General features: G+C 52.4%; 9 protein-coding genes across 9 annotated transcripts; 4 read left to right on the forward strand and 5 right to left on the reverse strand.

Annotated features, from left to right (window-relative positions):
* Positions 1-1,736: 1,736 nt before the first annotated feature.
* N7459_007970 (uncharacterized protein) lies at positions 1,737-4,941 on the forward strand (the record flags this gene model as incomplete). Its single annotated transcript, XM_056947138.1, has 4 exons — positions 1,737-1,984; positions 2,041-2,353; positions 2,413-4,106; positions 4,170-4,941. The coding sequence occupies 4 exons, from the start codon at positions 1,737-1,739 to the stop codon at positions 4,939-4,941; spliced, it is 3,027 nt and encodes a 1,008-aa protein (XP_056796648.1).
* Positions 4,942-5,224: 283 nt separating this feature from the next.
* N7459_007971 (HPP family protein) lies at positions 5,225-5,974 on the forward strand (the record flags this gene model as incomplete). The annotated part of the gene is made up of 2 exons (XM_056947139.1): positions 5,225-5,431; positions 5,495-5,974. 2 exons carry the CDS (start codon positions 5,225-5,227, stop codon positions 5,972-5,974), a joined length of 687 nt encoding a protein of 228 aa, XP_056796649.1.
* Positions 5,975-6,475: 501 nt separating this feature from the next.
* N7459_007972 (glycosyltransferase family 69 protein) lies at positions 6,476-7,810 on the reverse strand (the record flags this gene model as incomplete). Its single annotated transcript, XM_056947140.1, has 3 exons — positions 6,476-6,894; positions 6,945-7,170; positions 7,229-7,810. The coding sequence occupies 3 exons, from the start codon at positions 7,808-7,810 to the stop codon at positions 6,476-6,478; spliced, it is 1,227 nt and encodes a 408-aa protein (XP_056796650.1).
* A 563-nt stretch (positions 7,811-8,373) lies between these two features.
* On the reverse strand, positions 8,374-10,194 carry N7459_007973 (uncharacterized protein; the record flags this gene model as incomplete). The annotated part of the gene is made up of 5 exons (XM_056947141.1): positions 8,374-8,994; positions 9,054-9,131; positions 9,203-9,491; positions 9,554-9,664; positions 9,722-10,194. The coding sequence occupies 5 exons, from the start codon at positions 10,192-10,194 to the stop codon at positions 8,374-8,376; spliced, it is 1,572 nt and encodes a 523-aa protein (XP_056796651.1).
* Positions 10,195-10,756: 562 nt separating this feature from the next.
* N7459_007974 (uncharacterized protein) lies at positions 10,757-11,165 on the forward strand (the record flags this gene model as incomplete). Its single annotated transcript, XM_056947142.1, is given in 2 exon segments — positions 10,757-10,841; positions 10,858-11,165. 2 exon segments carry the CDS (start codon positions 10,757-10,759, stop codon positions 11,163-11,165), a joined length of 393 nt encoding a protein of 130 aa, XP_056796652.1.
* Positions 11,166-11,708: 543 nt separating this feature from the next.
* On the reverse strand, positions 11,709-13,391 carry N7459_007975 (cytochrome P450; the record flags this gene model as incomplete). The annotated part of the gene is made up of 4 exons (XM_056947143.1): positions 11,709-11,903; positions 11,965-12,722; positions 12,775-12,975; positions 13,028-13,391. 4 exons carry the CDS (start codon positions 13,389-13,391, stop codon positions 11,709-11,711), a joined length of 1,518 nt encoding a protein of 505 aa, XP_056796653.1.
* Positions 13,392-13,942: 551 nt separating this feature from the next.
* Positions 13,943-14,580, reverse strand: N7459_007976 (uncharacterized protein; the record flags this gene model as incomplete). The annotated part of the gene is made up of 2 exons (XM_056947144.1): positions 13,943-14,446; positions 14,521-14,580. 2 exons carry the CDS (start codon positions 14,578-14,580, stop codon positions 13,943-13,945), a joined length of 564 nt encoding a protein of 187 aa, XP_056796654.1.
* A 595-nt stretch (positions 14,581-15,175) lies between these two features.
* On the forward strand, positions 15,176-16,409 carry N7459_007977 (SDR family oxidoreductase; the record flags this gene model as incomplete). The annotated part of the gene is made up of 5 exons (XM_056947145.1): positions 15,176-15,230; positions 15,286-15,765; positions 15,821-16,020; positions 16,069-16,219; positions 16,285-16,409. The coding sequence occupies 5 exons, from the start codon at positions 15,176-15,178 to the stop codon at positions 16,407-16,409; spliced, it is 1,011 nt and encodes a 336-aa protein (XP_056796655.1).
* Positions 16,410-16,674: 265 nt separating this feature from the next.
* On the reverse strand, positions 16,675-17,684 carry nscB (metallo-beta-lactamase type thioesterase nscB; the record flags this gene model as incomplete). The annotated part of the gene is made up of 2 exons (XM_056947146.1): positions 16,675-17,406; positions 17,472-17,684. 2 exons carry the CDS (start codon positions 17,682-17,684, stop codon positions 16,675-16,677), a joined length of 945 nt encoding a protein of 314 aa, XP_056796656.1.
* Positions 17,685-18,488: the final 804 nt, after the last annotated feature.

The following is an 18,488-nucleotide window of genomic DNA, read 5'->3' on the forward strand; positions in this document are numbered from 1 at the left end:
CGTCAATCACGACATCGGGGATGCATCCTCGCACCACGGAACCATCTCCACCATCGCGGTGCCGATTGGGTCGAGGTGCCGTCTCCACACGCCGAAGAGGCGACTCTCGAATTTTTTTTACCAAATCTCGCGGCCGAGTGCGAAGAGGCAAGATGGGCCGGATGTGCGTGATATCACACCTTCTGGAAGAGTGTTCGGGAACGAAGTGTCAGTCTGGCATCGTCTTGGTTGACGGTTGCCAATTGGTGTCGCATTGCGCATGCGTTATCTCCAGATGCGCCGCTAACCCCCGCGAGCACTGAGCATTTATTCGCAATCGATCCGACCTGAAATGTAAGGTGGCTACGATGGTGATTTATCTATCTGCTGCGGACGTAGTTAATTCGCTTATGAATGCAACAGGATTTAAACTACATCAGCCCCGTTGAAAGGATTTAAAACAAGAACAAGAATCAGATTTTGGCCTCCTTCAAGGTTGGAATCTGGACCTTTTTTTTTTTTTTTTTTCTTTTTGAAGAATTTCCGTCTCCAAAGATCTTTCAAAACGCGGAGCTTGACTATATATGCTTCGCTCGACCTCGTAGTCTGCGTAAATGTTCCCAACACAACGGTCGCCATCGAAATGGTCGCCAGAGCTCAGGCATAAAGTGACTCATCAGATATATGCGCTGTATTTCCATACCACTGTCTTTTCCCTAGAATCATAACTTGAATGTGACATCTCTTCTATAGGGACCGCAACGTGAATGAAATTCTTCAATGGGTTAAATATACCACGATGAGTCTTATTTTTTTCTTTCTGTTATTCTACTGTCTAAATAAGATGTAAGCAGAAGATATGAAAAGGGGAACCAGATGGGTAAAACCTTAAGGGACAGAAAAAATTTAGAAATTGCATAGTATAACAATAGCAGGCTGCTTTTATTCTCCCAGAGTCCGAACAACTCCTCTTGATCGTTGAAAATAAACGGAGCTTGATCACTCCGTGGAATGTGGCAAGGATTGTCCACTTTGTTCACGTTCCATTCTGTCTTGCTGGCAACTGCTACTGACTGACCCCTAAGGATGAGCAGAAGATATTCTAGAAAGATCCTAAACCATGAGGGGCTTATCTGCTAGCCCATTGGACCAAATGATATACAGCTGATAATTACGCGTGGTTTGCATTGGTATAACCTGACACTCCAAGACGACAACAAAGCAGTCCCTATATTCCTCCATGATGACTGCTCAGATGGGCATGGGCTAAGCTGGAAGGGGCGGAGAACTCCATCGTTTATCACATCGTCAACGAGGACTATTGTTATCCATATGAATTCCCCTTCCCCGTCGCAACGACCCTCGAATTAAAGGGCAAAGGATCAAAACCAGGAAGCCAAAACCTTGCTGGGCGGACCCTCATTTTAACTGCGCGCAGAATGTCCGCCCCCATCACCAAGTCACGAAGGGCAAGGCGTGCGTCGATCGCCTGGACGCCCCGTTGGTCGGCGCGAGTCATGTCCAAGGCTAGGGCCATCAGGATGCCAATAATTGTCTCGATAGCGCCGATCTACAAATTCTAAAGTCAAAAAAGCCCGCCGGACAAGTCTTACATCAGCGTGTTCCCCCTCTCCTAGCAGCCTTGAAGTTTCTGTCCTTTTCCGCGCACGGAATGCGATGTCAGCGTGGAATGCTGTTCGCCGATTCGATTCTTTCTCATCCAATCTCCCATGCTGACGCGCGACTAGAGCAGGCCCATGTCCGACTCTGCCCGACACGACCCTGTCGGTCCCTCGCCGGCGACAAGCGCGGAGAAGACCGCGCTGCCAGCGAAGGAGGTCTCGGTCGCGAAGACACGCCGAAAGCTGCCCGCCTGGCTGGACCATTTCAACGCCCGCGACCTGAAGGTGCTGTTTCGCTGTTCTGTGGCAGCATGGGTCGCGTCGCTGCTGATCTTTATCGGTCCGTCCCTGCATGAGATTGGGACCGCGACTTTCTTCGCGACGTGAGTGGAACCCGGCAATGCATCCCATTGAGTCTAGATGCTGATTGAGTCGCCAGGCTGGTCCTCTTCATGGTGCCTCCGACCGGCATTGTGTTTATCTTCATCTTGGGGGCGTTGACCCTCATCGTTGGCATGGCCCTGGGATGGGCATGGGGTGTGATCGCCATGAAAGCGGCCTATGCCGCGCGACCGGCGGCTGAAACGCAAGCCCGAGTGCAGGCCTTGGGACAGACCGCGTACAGTATGGCCAATTCGACCGGGCAGAGCGTGGCAGCGGTGGAACAGGTGCTTGTTTACTCCGGATGGATGCTGGATGCGCGCGTCACCGCAGTGTTCTTTTGCTTGTGTTGCCTCATGGTGTACTTGCTCGTAAGTGAATCCACAGCCCGCCAGTCAGGGGGAGCAGACGATTGAATTCATCTCGACAGGCCCGCATTCGAGCGAAGAACCCCAAGTTTGCGCTATTCCAGATTTTCGGCACGATTATTTTGGATCTGTTTTTGACCATTGGACCGCTACTTCCCTCATTCAATGGAACGATGCCAAAGATCTTGATCGAACCAGCTGCGATTGGTATTGGGCTGGGACTGGCTTGTCAGATCCTCTTGTTTCCCAAATCGACCTCACATACAGTGCTGGACGGCATGGAGGGATTGGCACGACTCTTGAAAGGCCCATTAGACGTGACAATGGCGAGTTTGATCGAGGACGAGACTCTTGAAATGAATGACCTCCAAGCACTCAAGATGAAGACCATCACTGCTTACAAGAAGATTGAGCCCGCTCTCGGGTTCTTGCAACTGGACTTTTCTCTTGGTCGGTGGAACGCAGACGACATTAAGAGTTTGAATGAACCAGTACGCCAGGCATCACTCAGAAGCTTGTCATTGTTGGATTTCCACATCGCGCGCGTGGGCGGCGAAGCTAAATTGGAGAGACTTCGTGCAATCACCGCAGATTCGGATAGTGATGCCTCTCCCACTGATGTCGCAGATGAAAAAAAGCGAGCCCATGAAGTGGGTATCCGACAGCTGATGGAAAGTGTTCGCCTGGTCCAGGCATTCCGCGGCCCTGAACACGAGTCGTTCCGCCAAGAGATGCTCGACGCAATTCGCCAGCCTAGCAAGAAGATCCTCCCTGTGTGCCAGGAGGCGAGTACCATTGTTGCCGACTGCATTGCCACCATCAACTCTGCTCGCTGGTTTGGCCGGCCCTCTAAGGAACGTTTGAATGAGCTCTGTGCCCGTAGCGAGGAGGTTCTGCAGAATCTCCGAGAGTTGCGCCCAGCCTATGCCACAGAGACCACAGAACGGCTGATCCAAACGAATGCAGACATCTTTGACGAAAATGGCAAGCTCAAGGACCTTGAAGACTCCACAATGCACAAGACACGAGCAATCACTCTGGGTATGGTCTTCGAGGAGCAAGTTCTCGGTGTGGCCGACTCTTGGGAAAACGTCCTCGCCCAGCTTGTGGCTCTGATGAAAGAACGCCAGAGAGTTCGGGTATGGCTCCCCCGGGGGCTGCGGTATGCGTTCAACTGGGTCTTTCACCGCAGCGCAGTCGCGCCCGTCATTGCAGCGCAGTCTCCGGTGGTCGATCCCGACGTTGTAGAAGCGCAATCCAAAGCAGCACAGCAAAGCCTTCGCATTAGCCGTGGATACCGAGTGAAGCAACGCAGCGGCCTCGGGCGGGTTATTCTCAGTACCTATCACTGGCTCATCAACGCCGAGGGTATGTACGCCCTACGACTTGTGATTGTCACCATTGCCCTCGCCATTCCTGCGGCGATCCCCTCGAGTGCCAGTTTCTATTATCGCGAAAAGGGCCTCTGGGCTCTTATTATGGGTCAGACCACCGTGGTCGTGTACATGTCAGACTTCACTCTTTCTCTGGTCTCCCGTGCCGTTGGTACCGTCGTTGGTGGTGTCATGGGTCTGGTAGCTTGGTACGTTGGCTCTGGACATGGCCCTGGCAACCCATATGGACTTGGGGCCATTATGGCCGCCGTCATTGTCATCTTGATGTGGGGACGTATCTTCGCTCCTCTTGCCTTGCTGCAGGCTACGATTATGGGCGGTGCGACATGCATCCTGGTTATTGGTTACAGCTACGACGATACGTAAGTCATCGACCAATTGCTAAACTGCCACTTGCGAGCCCGAAACTAACGTGTTTTCTTCAGTCACATCCCGTCCTACGGCAACCCCGGCGAAGGGTATAGTGTCTTTTGGCGACGACTTGTGCTGGTGCTGGTGGGATCTGCCGCCGCCATGGTTGTTCAGATTTTCCCTCGACCACCCTCCGCAGCGCGACACATTTGCAAGTCGTTATCGAACGCCATCCGAGCCCTCTCAGACCACTATGCGCTGCTGCTGTCTTGTTGGGGTCAACCTGACCGCGACGAAGGTCTCGTAGCCGAGCACCTTGCCCTCAATCTCGCCGAAACACTCACTGCGCTGGACGGGCCCGTCGCTCTGCTGCGCCTGGAGTTTTCCAGTTCGCCCTTCGACAGCGACCGCCTGAGCCAAGTCAAATCTCTCTGCCAGGAATTGAACCAGCACCTTGGCCGACTGCTGTACTTGTCCGCATCGCTACCCGAGCACCTCCAAACGCGGTTTGCGCGCCACACCGGGCTTCTGGACCACCGCAACATTGGTGACATCATGGCCGTCCTGGGCGTGGTGGAGCAGGCACTCAAAACCGGCGATGCTTTGCCCGAGGTTTTGCCCACGCCGCTGCTCAAACGCTGTTTTGAATTCTTCCAGACCCATCAGGTTGACATCGAACTCAGTACGGAGCTGATCCGCGATGAGCACTACCGACGCTTCTGTGTAGCAGTCAGCTCCTACTTGAAGTTCCTAGCCACGGTGGATGACTTGGTGCTTGTGATGAAGGGCACTCTCGGAGAGTCTCATATTGTGAGCCGGGAGTTGATGCATGATTTGGCTGTGTAGTGGCTGGCTGTTTTAGCCTAGTGTATAATTTATATATTGCTATGTATCACTTCTTGATCCACGAATTCCCATTACCAAAGATATCGGCCTCCCCGCATTCTCCGCACGCCGGCGACAGTCGCTCTTTCCCGTTTCGATCTTCCCCTCACGCGCTCTTCTCCTCATCCCAATGAAGACTAGCGCCGTCTTTTTCTTCGGTGTCATTCGCTCTCGCTTTTCCTTATTTTCGCGTGATTCATCGTTTGAGCGAGACAACCTTAGAAGTCCCGGGCCAACACTCTCCATGGCCAATTCTCGTCTCGCTCGTCTCCCGCGGTGGATGAGCCATTGGCTTGGCTATCGCCCCGAGCCTCCCAAGCCCTTGCCAACATACCAAGTAGCGGCGTGGTCCTTCATCGCCGCCTTCTGCGGTCTCTCCGTGGTGCAGGCCATCTTCAACCACTCTGAATATTTCACCTCGCGCCACGTACCCGGAATCATCGCGTCATATGTAAGCCCCAGAAGATGCTCGAAATTCTTAATGGTCCTTGACAACTCACGAGAGGAATAACAGGGAGCGTCCGCGGTGCTCTGCTTCGGCGCCATCGAAAGCCCCCTCGCGCAGCCGCGCGCCCTGATATTCGGCCACTTCTTCAGCGCCCTGATCGGCGTGTCCATTACCAAGCTATTCAGCCTCATGCCCGACCAAGCACGCTTCGAGTCCCTGCGGTGGCTGGCCGCCTCGCTCTCCACCGCCCTTGCCATCGTCGCCATGCAGCTGACGGGCACCACGCACCCGCCGGCGGGTGCCACTGCCCTCTTACCCGCGACCAACGACGAGGTCTGGCATCTCTCGTGGTACTACCTGCCCGTGGTACTGCTGTCGTCGACCTTACTCATGCTCTGCGCCTTGCTGCTGAATAATCTGCACCGCAGATACCCGGTCTTTTGGATCGCGCCGGCGGCGGCACCGAAAGCTGCGCCCGTGCCGATGTCTGGGCCGTCTGCTGATGCGTCGTCGTCGAAGGAGCGGTTGCCCAAGGATTCTGTCTGAGTGCACTTGGATCAACTCCTCTGTCTGTTCTTTGTGTTTGTGATTCTGAATCACGAACAACGTGTTCATGGATTGTTTTTGAGAGTGGTTTATAATAGGAGGTGGGTGTTGTATACTTGCCTCGAGCAACTATAGAAGTTGTCACAATAAGGTTTGGGGGTGGTTACGCAGCATATGGCACGTTCGCCAGCGTTGGGCGACAGGAATCCGGGTTCTACCAATCCGACGCATTAATTGTGCGGTACATCGATTGTAAAGCATTCTGTGAGCGGACTTGTAAGTAGCAAGTTATTGCACGAGCAAAAAAAAAAAATACTTCTCTTCTACGAATATATTCCTGGTAAAATCCATCGGTGGCTTGAACAATAGGAGTTAGGCGAGCGAAAATGTTACTCCTGACCGGGTGTTTGGTGCGGAGAGTTCTAGCAATTGGCTACCGTCGAAGAACAGAAGGCTGATTATTCTGTATTCCGAAAGCAAAAATTACCTATATATGCGATATTATTGTACATGGACCCAGCCCCAAGGATGCAAAACCTGCATTTCATTGACAATACAGACCTCACCAGGCTCATAGTTATTTTTATCCAAAGCTGCCCAGCGCGACACCCGGTTTCGAACATATCGATCTTCAAACCAAGTGGTCGTCGTCCAGCGGCGGATTCGATTGACCCATAGTCCCTGGAGGATCGTCCGTGGGGACAACCAGTTCACAATGGGGTTGACAGCCACATATGCGGGGCTGCTGTACCCAACCCGCACCAAGGGGTTGAGATAGATTCCGTCTTGCGCGGATAGCGGGTTGTCTGCATGGATGAGACAGCACTCGGAGCCCTCGAGGTGAGAGGTCGCGAGCGAGTCTGGGATTCCGCGGAAGCGGAGAGGGGGGTTTGCGACGAAGGGTGCGGCTGGCATTGCAACTAGATGGAGGGTTAGGTGATGAATCGCAAGAGAGGTCGAGCGGACTTGCCCATTCCATTCCAGCAGCTTTGCACTGGCACGGGCTGCATGTTCTTCATGGCACGTCGTGATCTAGGATTACGGAAGAATGGCCAGGATGACATGACAGCCTCGTGGCCCCCGGCATCTCGGAGAGCAAATGTATCATAGTAGTTCGGTGGTTTGGAAAAGTCGAGCGAGCAAGCAGCAGCATAGCTGCCATCGTTGGTGTCCAGCAATTCAAACACATCGTTAGGCTGGAATTCTAGTGAGCGAGGGTCTGCAGCTACCCAGGGCAAGCACCTGTAGACTTACCGTGAATACGACATCATTCAGAAAGAGAACCTTGTCGAATGTGATCCCCTGCTTTGCTAGCGCCTCTAGTGGTCTCAGGCTCTCATTCCGAGTCCGGGATAGGTACGGGATCCGCCTCAATTCTGGCTTTCCCCTCGACGTCATAATCCAGCCCTCACCCGGCGGCGCGGCCATTTCATCCTCGTGTGTGATGGGCGAGAGGACGATCGTGCGCGGGATCCCCAGGCGCTCCAACTCCACGTCCAGGTCCATCAATGCCCCCTTGGTGTTATCGTAGCTCCCACTTTCGTAAATACTGATATACACGTTGTCTGCGCCCAATCTCCGGGTCAGTTCCACCAATGCCTGGCTCCAGTGGGTTCGCAGGATAAATTCATTGTTCCAGTTCACACTCGCAATAAATATTCGTTCGTTCCGCGGAGGCTGATCGCGATAGATCAGGTCGGTTTCGGAGATGCGACGGAGAATGAGGTGCAGCTCGATGAGATTCCATGCTACAAAGAGGAGCAAGAGGGTACGAAGGAGGCGGTTCCGGACGATCACCCGTCGGAGAGTGCGTGGATAGGAGTAGAGGATGGTCATAAGGAGCGGACGCCAGAGCTCGCGGCTGACGGGGTGCTGGCGAAATTCAAGCTGAGTCGAGAAGCGGAGTCTGGCGCATAATGCTCTAGTGGAGCAGAGGTGGTCGGAACGACGCGTTCGAGTGGCACCAGGCGCCCAAAGGTTCGGGAAGTCTGGGTATTGCAGGGAGCGACCGGGGGCTCAACAAGGGGTGCCCGTCGGCAAACCAGGGCGGAGACCCTTCATACTTGGTGGCTGTCGGTCGGTCCTGCAGACAGCTGTAGTCTCTCATACTTCCGAGGCTAGAAACAGACGCGACGATCGGGACGTGTCAGACCCGCGAATCTCCACTCAGCTGTACTTCGAGCTCACACCATGGACGCTTTGCCTTTGATGTAGGAGTCTAGTCCACACCAACTGACTTATTTCTGCCAGCGAATTTAACAAATTCCATGTAATCGCACAGAAAATATAGCTAAAGCTAGGCTACGGAAGGCTGGCAAGAAGCGGAAACATTGGCATTGAAAGAGAACAATCAAAGGAGCAATAACCCAACGCAACATTGAAGATGAACAGAGCGGCATTTAGTTGAAAGAGCCATTTCTCATCGAAGGATACTCAGTCTCTCGAACCCCTCGAAATCCTCTGGGAAACTCCCGCGGCTGGAACTTGGTATCAGGATATGGTGGGGCAGGCTCCTGTAAGACTCTCCCCGGCCCGCTATAAGGCGTGGTATAGTGCAGATCAGCCGGCCGTCGGCGTTTGTTATCATCAACTCCAGGTAGCTTCAGAGTACGCCTTGAATTGGAAATGTGAAGCCTCCGTTCCTGACTAGGCGATGTTCCCGTGTATAGCATCGTCCGAATCCAGGGGCCATCGTTGCGGTGTCTCTCGGGATCCCAATTTCCCGGTCTGACAGCACATTGAACGCTGGTCCATGGGCAAAGCCGAAGCTTTTTCTTGGGATCTAGCAGTGTCACCTCGATAGTGATGACATCTCGAATGACCTTGCCGTTACCGGTTTCTATCTCGTACGTCCCCATGGCGCGAATAGGGTATAGGTTAGGTGCTTGGCCGGGCCTGTGTGGACCCATCATGGAGACGAAGTCTCCTTCGAAGATCCCCATCATGCTTGATCCAGTATCGTGGATAAACTCCAGCTCTGTCCACCATTCATAGCCGGGGAAGCGAATGGCCACCATATACTATCGAAGAGAAGACGGATAAGAGTTTGAACAACTGAAAGAGAAATAGAGAAACTCACGCTGTATACAAATGGATACCGCAGTCCCGGGTCAATCTTGATTCCATGGAGCTGAAGCATCGGTCCCGGACCTACAAGCTGGATGGACCATAAGCAAACTGGTCATATATGGAATGATTGTTCGAGAGTCGATCATCTTCGAAACTTACACCTTCCACCCAAAAGCTCTTTCTGCCATCATATTTCACATTGATTGCATCAAACTCATCCGAATCAAATGGCCTCGGCTCACAGAGTCTTTTGCCCTTCGACCAATAGGTGACCAGTCCATGCCAATCAAGTCTGCGCGTTCGATACGCATCAATGATAGCTTTGACATTGGGCAGTTGCTCATTGGGATCACCTCTAGCCTCAAGAGATACTTGGACCTGCTTCAAGGAATATAGACGTTGAATTACGGCCCAGCGAAGACCCCGAGGCTCGTTGAGTGCCATTTGTCTGTTGAATACGAGCTTGTTGATATTGTAAAATCTTGAATCAAGTGACCGAGAAGCACCTACCTGTGGCGACTGACTACCTGCTCAAACTCCTTCAGTCTTTGTTGGAAAAGATGGGGCATGATTCCATCTTGGATTCGCTCCTTACATCTGACAATTTGGCTTTCGTAGTCACTAGACGACTCGTTAGCCAATAATGACATAAAAATACAGTAGACCATAGGCAATCACTTTGGATCAAGATCATCCTCCCATGAGTTCCAATCAGGAGGCAGACGAGCGATATCAGTGAGAGGCACATTGCCGTGGTGTATCCACCTTTTTTGCCTCGGTGGCCTTGGGATATCCTCATGGGGCTCCCGTGCAAGCGCACGAGGACTGTGGATATTCACGTAAGATTTATTGAGATCTAAAGCTTCGACATTCACAATCCTTCGTTCGGTTGGATCCCACGGTGAGCCAACTGTAGGCGGGGGTTTTGGACTCGCAGTCGCCCGGGTACGTCGCGTACGACGAGGCTCTCCCTGAGTCTCTGCTGTCTCGGTAGGAGACTTTCGTTTGTGAGCCCTAGCTCCAGCATCCTCTTTCCTGTAGGGTGATCGATTGGAGTCCAGGCTAGTGGGTTCAGTAGATGTGCTTTGACCCGAACGCCCGTCGGATAATCTGCTCGAGCCAGAGCTGGATGCAAGAGTGCGCAGTGGCATCTTTGTGAGAAAACCTAAGAAAATAACTGGCCAACGCTGAGGAGAACCACTTAGATTGCTGTTGATTGTTAGGAAGAGTCCTCCCTGGGAGGTGGTAGGTCTATATGTGTCTTCGGAAAGAGAAGGATTGGGCTCTGACAATGAAACCCGATAGACACGACTGTAAAAGTAGTTGAAAGAAACTCCCGGACTCGACCAAAAATAAGCCCCAAAGTCTCGAATGGTGATAGCATCCATGGAAGCACTCGAGATCGGGGTTCCGAGTTTGCTTTTCTTTGTCTTCGTGACCTGCACCGAGGGAGAGAAAACAAAGCATCACACATCATTTTTCAACACTGTCTCACCTTTCGATCCTTGCTTCGGGGATTTTTGTCGCTTCAGATACACGCAGGGACAAGAAAATAATCACACATCCAAGACCGCAGAGAATAGATGAAGGAGCATCCCAGTTGTGAAGACGAATCTTGAGCGCAAAAAACCCCAGTGAGTCAAAGATTCTATAGGGCTTAGGTTGGATGATGGAATCATAAAACCCTGAAAGCTGACTCTCGGAACAACGGCAATGGAGCTTCCAGTGAGCTCTGAGAGCCGTACCAAAGAACTGGAATCCGATTTACTTGGGATCTCCTATAACCGCCATACCATTCGTAAGATCAGTTGCAGTCTCAAGCTTCTTGCGGAATGCATTGGTACAGGGCGCTCGGGGCTTACCAATCTTCTCAAAGCACAAGGTAGAGCCGATTGATGATGATGAAGCTGACGTGGGAGCCTCGGCAAGTGAAAAACGAAATGGGAAATCGAAAAAGGGCACCAAAAAGAAAGCAGTGAGATTCACTGATGTGAAAGAAGAGTCCGACGATGGCATCCTCGATGCTGTTCCGATTGCAAAGAATAAAGCCAAAAGGAAACATCATGATTCCGCACATGGAGATGCGAAGAACGCGCCCCAGAAGGGCAAGAAAAGAAAATAGGAACCTGATTCCTCGAGCGAAGAAGAGCTTCCTGCCAAGCGGCCAAAGGATTTAGTCAAACGGCCAATCGAGGTACTGAGTGAGTCAGAAAGCTCGAGCGAAGAGCTCTCGGACGAAGATGCTTCGGATGAGGAAGAAAAGGGTGATTCGAGCGGCCAGGACTCCGAGGACGAAGTCGCTTGGAGCGATGAGGAAGAAAATTGAATATCAAGGGAGTTGGATGAGTTGCTGTCGTAGTTGTTGCGATGGTCGATACGTGATAAATTGACGACTTTTGGGGGCAAAGTGACTTGAAAATCGATATTGCTTGTGCTCGATTTGGAAAAAGACACAAAACTACAAAAAAAAAAAAAAAGCAAAGAAAAGAAAAAAAAAAAAAAAAAAAAAAAACTAGAATGGAATATGCTTTGATTGCAAACAAAAATTATCTACTCCTACAGGCGAATAGGTTTAGCACCGAGTATAGAAGATTTAGCTGGGGACTAGCTGAATATTTGTAAATGAATTTGTATCATAGTCTTCGTATCAAAAAATCTAACGGCGTTAGGCGACATTCTTCTGCGCCCTTTTCTGTATTTTCACTTCGAAATCAGTTGGCTTGACAAACCAGTAGTTCTGCGTAGACCAGGTCTTCCTCAACGGAACAATGTCATAGTCCCGTACCAATCGGGGTATTAGCTTCGACATCTCAAGAATGGAGATGTGCTTCCCTAGACATGTTCGCGAGCCCAAACCAAACTGTGCAAGTCATTAGCAATTGCATCTAGTCCGTACATGTAGAAGAGTCAGGGACACATACTGGCATATACATTTGGTTCATCGCCTTTAACCGCTCCGGATCACTCTCTCCCTCCAGCCATCTCTCAGGACGGAAAGCTTTAGCATCGGGAAAAATGCGCTCATCGTAGTGTGCAACCCAAGTATTGACACCAACGACCGTTCCCGCCGGAAAGAATCGCCCATTCAGCTCTGCGCCTCCATCAGGAACGACCCTCCACATCGGAAGCCCAGTGGCACTGTGCATGCGGAGGGCCTCTTTCATGACAGCCTGGAAATAAGGCATCTCCTGGCTCTCCTTGAAAGTCACATTCGCGCTACATCGTCCCCGGGCTGTGAGCTCGTCGATTTCATCGCGCAATTTGTGGAAGACCTCAGCATTCTGCAGGAGGTACCACATAATGCCCGACAGACTGATAGCTGTCGTATCAGACCCAGCACCCACATTCGACCGGCCCATCATGAGCAGATGAAATTCGGTCACTTTCTCCGGGTTCTTATCGCGTGCCAGAAGAAGCTTCTCGAGAAAGTCCTGCGGTCCAGTAGTCGCGCTGGTAGCTTTCTCGGTCTTGTCCGTTTGTTGGCCGCGCTTGCGAATCTTGTCCCGTACGAAGTCGCTGATATATTGACGTCCGCCAGCACCAGACCACTTGAACTGGCTGAGGAAACCGAAGAGTCGGGGGTGCCATTCTGGGTAGATGCCGACCAGCGTGCTATACATCATCATTTTGTGTACGGCCTCGATAGCGCCGTCGATATCGGCGCCTCGATCCAGGAAGCCTGCATGGTTTAGCTCCAGAATACCCGATCTGGTCGTGAACGGCAGTCTTACCAAATCTTTCGCCGAATGTGAGGTTCCCAATCACGTCAAATGCGTAGCACTGGAACCAGTGTCCCAGATTGAACGTCTGCTTGTTATCCGCAATCTCGTCCAATCGTTGCGTAAAAATCTCAGCACATTGGTCGACGAAGACTTCATAGTGCAGCAACGAGCTCAGGGAATACAAGTTGGTGAAGGTCTTGCGGGTCTCAGCTACGCGTAGAACGTATTAGTCAAGGAAGCGACGAGAAACCGACACACGAACAATGTCTCTTGATATCCCGGTCGGAAAAGACCGACCACTGCTGGGGATGTTTCCATCCATCATACCAGGCAGCCTTTGCGAAGCGCGAACCCGTGCCGTAGACGGTTTTGATCGCCGAGGCATCGCTGATGCTATACTGATTGGGCGCGACGCGCACAACCGCGCCATATTGCTGATGCAGGCGGATATTATCGTGTTCGAACTGACCCTTGCGCACGCGATTAAAGTACCACAGCGAAGTGAATCGGCTCCAGAAGGGGCCGGGTATATCTTTGAGGGGAGAGACGATGGCCTTGGCGAGTCGCAGAAGAACCTGGACGGCGACGAACAGGATCGGAATCAGCAAGAAAAATGCGGTCTGCATGACGCTCCAGTGTTGATATCCACAGCCTTCTGATATCCAAGGAGACATTCTAATATTGCAAAGTTGAACAGGTGTCGGCCCCCACCGTTATGTCAGATCGATGGTGACGGTCTTCCAGTTCGAGTAACGTTGGAGTCAGGCCTCCATACGTCATTCACCCCAGGTTCATTGGTTGCCCGATTCACCGAGTATTCGAGTCCTGCGATTCACCCCAGGGTCTACTATATAGCTGGTCCTGGATGTATATTCGCCAGGCGATCGGGCTTGTTATGCTCGGACACTCGTCCAACACAATGAGATCACGGCATATATCTACGTTGGATTCATATCGATATACAGATGAAAGAGAATGACAAAAGCGGAGGGATAGAAGCGTATCGAAATCAGAAACAAACGGCCCATTATGGCTGGATCCAGCCGCAGCGCGAGACCTCGTAACAAGACAAGATTAGGGAAAACAGCCGATGTTTCGCCGTTGCGCCAGCAGAAAAGAGGAAGACGAGAGGCCTCGATGGACAGACCGAGGCGAGATGGTAGCCTGCTTTAGCACCTCACTTTTTATCTCCCCACAGGCCCACAATGCCCATCGACAAGGCAATCCCAGCCAGCCAGGCCCGGGCGCCCTGGAGCCGGCGCTCCCGGTCCATCTCGCGCTGAACACTCTCGCCATTCACGTCCTCGTCAGTCTCGACCACGACGAGGTCGTCATCCTTTTTCGCACCGGAGTGGGTCTTGCGGCTGAGGCACAGACCGGTGGTGTCTTGGATGGCGGTACACGCCCATTGCTGGAGACCGAGGTGACGGTTGAACCACAGGTCCAGGGCGAAGGAGCTCACGGTCGACACCACACACATCCAAATCAGGTACGGGTGCTTTCGGCGTGGGGGCGAGATGGAGTAGGCGAAGAGAAGACAGGTATTGGTCAAGCTGGAGAGGCGCAGGGCATGCTTGCGGTTCAGGCGCTTCACTTCGTGGAAGCAGCGCGAAGCATTGCTAGAGGTCGGGAGCAGCTCCAGAGAGGGCAGGGTGATGGCTGATGTGGAATATGACAGGCCCTGGGATTGAGATAATTGTGTTAGCTGAGAGAACCGTTGAAAGGACCCGGTCGCTGCGCCGGCCTTGCACTTACCGTCAACAGGCCGAGCGAAACAGTGCCGACGAATTTGGTGACGGTAATGGGGCAGGCCATGGCGCCGGCGTTAAAAGTGTGCGATAATTGCGACAGACCAATCTCAGTGCCCGAGAGCGCGATGAGGACTGCAGGGCCAATTCGTGCTGGCGATGTTGAAGAATAGGAAGAATCGCAGGCGGAGTGACGCCAGAGCCCAGCGACTCGCGTGGACCAATCAGCAGCCGGGCGTTCTTCATCGACTCGGTCGTCACTGGAACTCGTTCCGTAAGGTGAGCTTAATGATATATCGTGTCTATGACTGCAAAATCATTGGGAAATCCTAGTTTGGAAGCTGGGAGTTTTACCTAGGCTTTGCACAGTTCGGTCGGTCGGTGTATACAGGTAACTAGAGAGCGATATATCTGCGACAATGAAACCCAGAAGCCGACCGTAGACTCATACCTGAAGCACGATAGTACAATCTTGTATAGCTCTTCATCTTATTCGAGTCTAGCAAATCACATCCAACATTATCTATGAGTGCATTGGTGTTGTGCATTGAAATCCCGAACGAGCCGAGGCTCGCGGCTGTGGGGAAACCGCGACGGGCTGATACTCTAGACTCCTCTTTCCCCCATCACTTCTCCAGACTTCATCCTCCACACCCTACACCATGGCTCTGCCCAAGTCTGAGTATATGAGTGACGTCTGGAAGGATGGCATTTTCGGTAATTCATCCCCTGATGCAACTGCCCGGCATCGTCGCTGACTCGGACAATACAGCCAACAAGGTCGTCTTCTGCACCGGTGGCGCAGGCACGATCTGCAGTGCTCAGGTGCGCGCATTGGTTCACCTGGGTGCCAACGCCTGCATCATTGGCCGCAATGTTGAGAAGACCGAACGCGCTGCTCAGGAGATGGCGACTATCCGCCCCGGTGCCAAGGTGATCGGGATTGGGGCGGTGGACGTTCGCAAGTTTGAGAGCTTGAAGGAGGCTGCCGAGCGCTGCGTCAAGGAGCTTGGGTCGATCGACTTTGTCATGTGCGTTGGGAGAATTCCTCGTCGCCTTGGTATACACGTGCTGACAGCGCTATACAGCGCCGGTGCCGCCGGCAACTTCTTGGCGTCCATTGAACAACTATCCGTCAACGCCTTCAAGTCGGTCATGGACATTGACGTCTTGGGGTCTTACAATACCCTCAAGGCCACTTTGCCATACCTGACAGAATCTGCCAGTAAATACCGAATTGATTCAGAGTCTCGTAAGTTGACCGAATCATGATCGTGTACCGCAACGTGCCGGCTCACTCGACCCAGTCAAGCCCGTACCAACGGGAACCGGCGGCCGAATTGTGTTCGTCAGCGCAACCCTCCATTACCGAGCAATGCCTTTCCAGGCCCATGTGTCTGTTGCGAAGGCCGGAATCGACTCCTTGTCCAACTCCGTGGCCCTCGAGTATGGTCCGCGGGGCGTGACCTCCAACATCATTGCTCCGGGGCCCATTGCACAGACCGAGGTACGCCGATGTCCACATACTCAAAGATCACAGATCTCACAATGATAGGGCTTGGAGCGTCTGCTCCCATCCGATGCCAAGGCGGCCTACACCAAGTCCCAGCCTCTGGGCCGCTTTGGACACGTGCGTGACATTGCCGACGCGACCGTGTATCTCTTCTCCGATGCTGGAAGTTATGTCACCGGCCAAACACTAGTTGGTATGTGACGAGTAGTACCCTGCCCTGGCGATCCAGTATGGATACTGATCTGGACTGGACTGCAGTGGATGGAGCAAACTGGCGCATTTCTTCAGATTTCGCGACGAATGGAAACATGCAATATCCGGACATCCTACTATCAGGACAGGAGGTAGCTAATGTCACCGGTAAGAAGAAGGCTAAGCTCTGAGCTGCTACAGAAAACAGCTTTTGTTATAGAGTCGCCTCTGTACATGACTCCCACCCTCGCTCATGCTCACTCGATGAGGAAATTGGAATGCATGATGAGTATCACCCTGCATTTTGGCATACACGTTCGTATTTACTGTGTGGGACATAGAAGAACAGTCTTAGCATGAGAACAAGGAATCTATGTCAATATCTATGAATACTGCAAGTGCATATCGCAAACGAGTTGGATGCGTCCCCAACCAGGAAGACCAAACTCTCCCTACTCATGCGACTGGATCCACCCACGCCCGCTTGTTCAGGAACCACTGCCTTTTACCCTTGACAACCTCGAAGCCAACTTTCCGCTCTCCCGCAAGCTTCCAGAGGGACTCGGTCATGAACGGTTCAAAGGCGTTCTTGAACAGTTCCTCGGGGATCTCCCCATGCAGCGCATGCACCAGCTCACGCGCAGTCAGACTCCCCTTCATATTCTGGCTCGTACGCACGACCTTCGTCAGAGCATGATAGATCTGGCGCTCGCGCAGCTTCTTGTGCCGAATATACAAATGGATTGAATGCGGCAGATCCGGGATCTTGATACCGTGCGCTGGATACCCGACGGCGCATTCTTGGTCCCGCATGGTCTCCAGACTCTTCATGTACTCCCCCAGGTCTTCGGCGACGCTGTATCCGTGCCCGAGGACGTTGTCCCCCGTGAACAGCGCGTTTTCTTCTTCAAGAATGAAGCACATGTGATCTACCGCGTGGCCTGGCGTGAATACGGCGCGGAGGGTGGCACCTTCTGTCTGGAAGACCTGTCCGTCGTGAATGGGGTGTTGGCCTGGACTCGGTTGGTTTTTGTAGATGCGTGACGCAAAGCGGGAATCGTAGGCGACGAGGTCAGGCACGCCCTCGGTGTGATCGCCGTGCCAGTGTGTGAGTAGGACGTGGGAGATGTCGATGTTTCGTTCTTCGATGAGGCGGATGATGTTGGTTGCCCAGATTGGCATTCCCTTCTCGAGCCATGAGTATCATGTGCAAAGGTGCATACAGTCGTGGTCGCTCTCGCAGAGCAACTTACCTGGCCCGTGTCGATCAGGATACGGGACCTGCCCGTGCCGACCAGATATGTGTTGGTTCCCTGCAGCTGCATTTCCCCCGGATTGCCTCCCATGATGCGGATTACCCGGCCCGTGACATCTTCAACGTCAGGCAGAGGAGGCAGACTCGCCTCCTGCGCGGAGAGATAGTCCTCCCAGATGCACTGGTTGAGGGGAATGGGGTTGCGAGCCATGGCTAGTGATTGAACCTGGCAAGCGCGGTATTGGGAAGCATTCACCGGCGAGGGCATGCATGACTCCAGGCGTATATTAAATAACAGGGAGAAAGACCGGAGCGATAGATGGGCTTGGATCCTGTCTCACCAGATCTAGACCTGGAATGTTCCAATGGCAAGCCACAGCTGACGGCTCGGACTCCGATCTCACGACGTATCCTGTGAAGTACTAGCATGTCGCCGCGTCGGGGATTTACACGCTAATATTGTTTTCATGACGCTGAAACAGGTATTTTGCTCACAGTTCGTACTTGCCCTACCTTGAATGTGAGAACTAGTGTAGAGGGTGTTGTACCTAAGATCAGACCAATGACTATACGGATATGTTATTTCCAACTGATAGAGCCCTGGTGTGTAGTAGCTAAGGATGAATTTAATTGAACACAATACGTGATATGTCTATATTCGCTATAATTCGGGGTGATCGGGTGGATCAGACTCAGCCTTGCCATGATAATCGGTTTCACGAACAACTCACTACGAGTGCTGTAACTCCTGCCTAACCCCGATCAAAACCCGATTATCCCGGAGAGGCTCGGAATTGAGCATGGGCGTCTTATCATACAGGAACAGTGCAGCATCTTGGGACTATGATTGCAACCCTCGGCATTACTTGGAATGGACATCCCAGCGTCCACGTAAATGCTGACATTGTGTCAGATATGCATCCATGGATGGCCGTGGATACACCAAGTGGAGATATCATCAACTGAGAGAACCATCAACATTGAATTGCCCGATTGGTAGTGGCTTACACTTCAA

The sequence above is a fragment of the Penicillium hispanicum genome, assembly GCF_028827665.1.
Source record: "Penicillium hispanicum strain IBT 35686 chromosome Unknown utg000007l_segment0_segment0, whole genome shotgun sequence".
Taxonomy (NCBI): domain Eukaryota; kingdom Fungi; phylum Ascomycota; class Eurotiomycetes; order Eurotiales; family Aspergillaceae; genus Penicillium; species Penicillium hispanicum.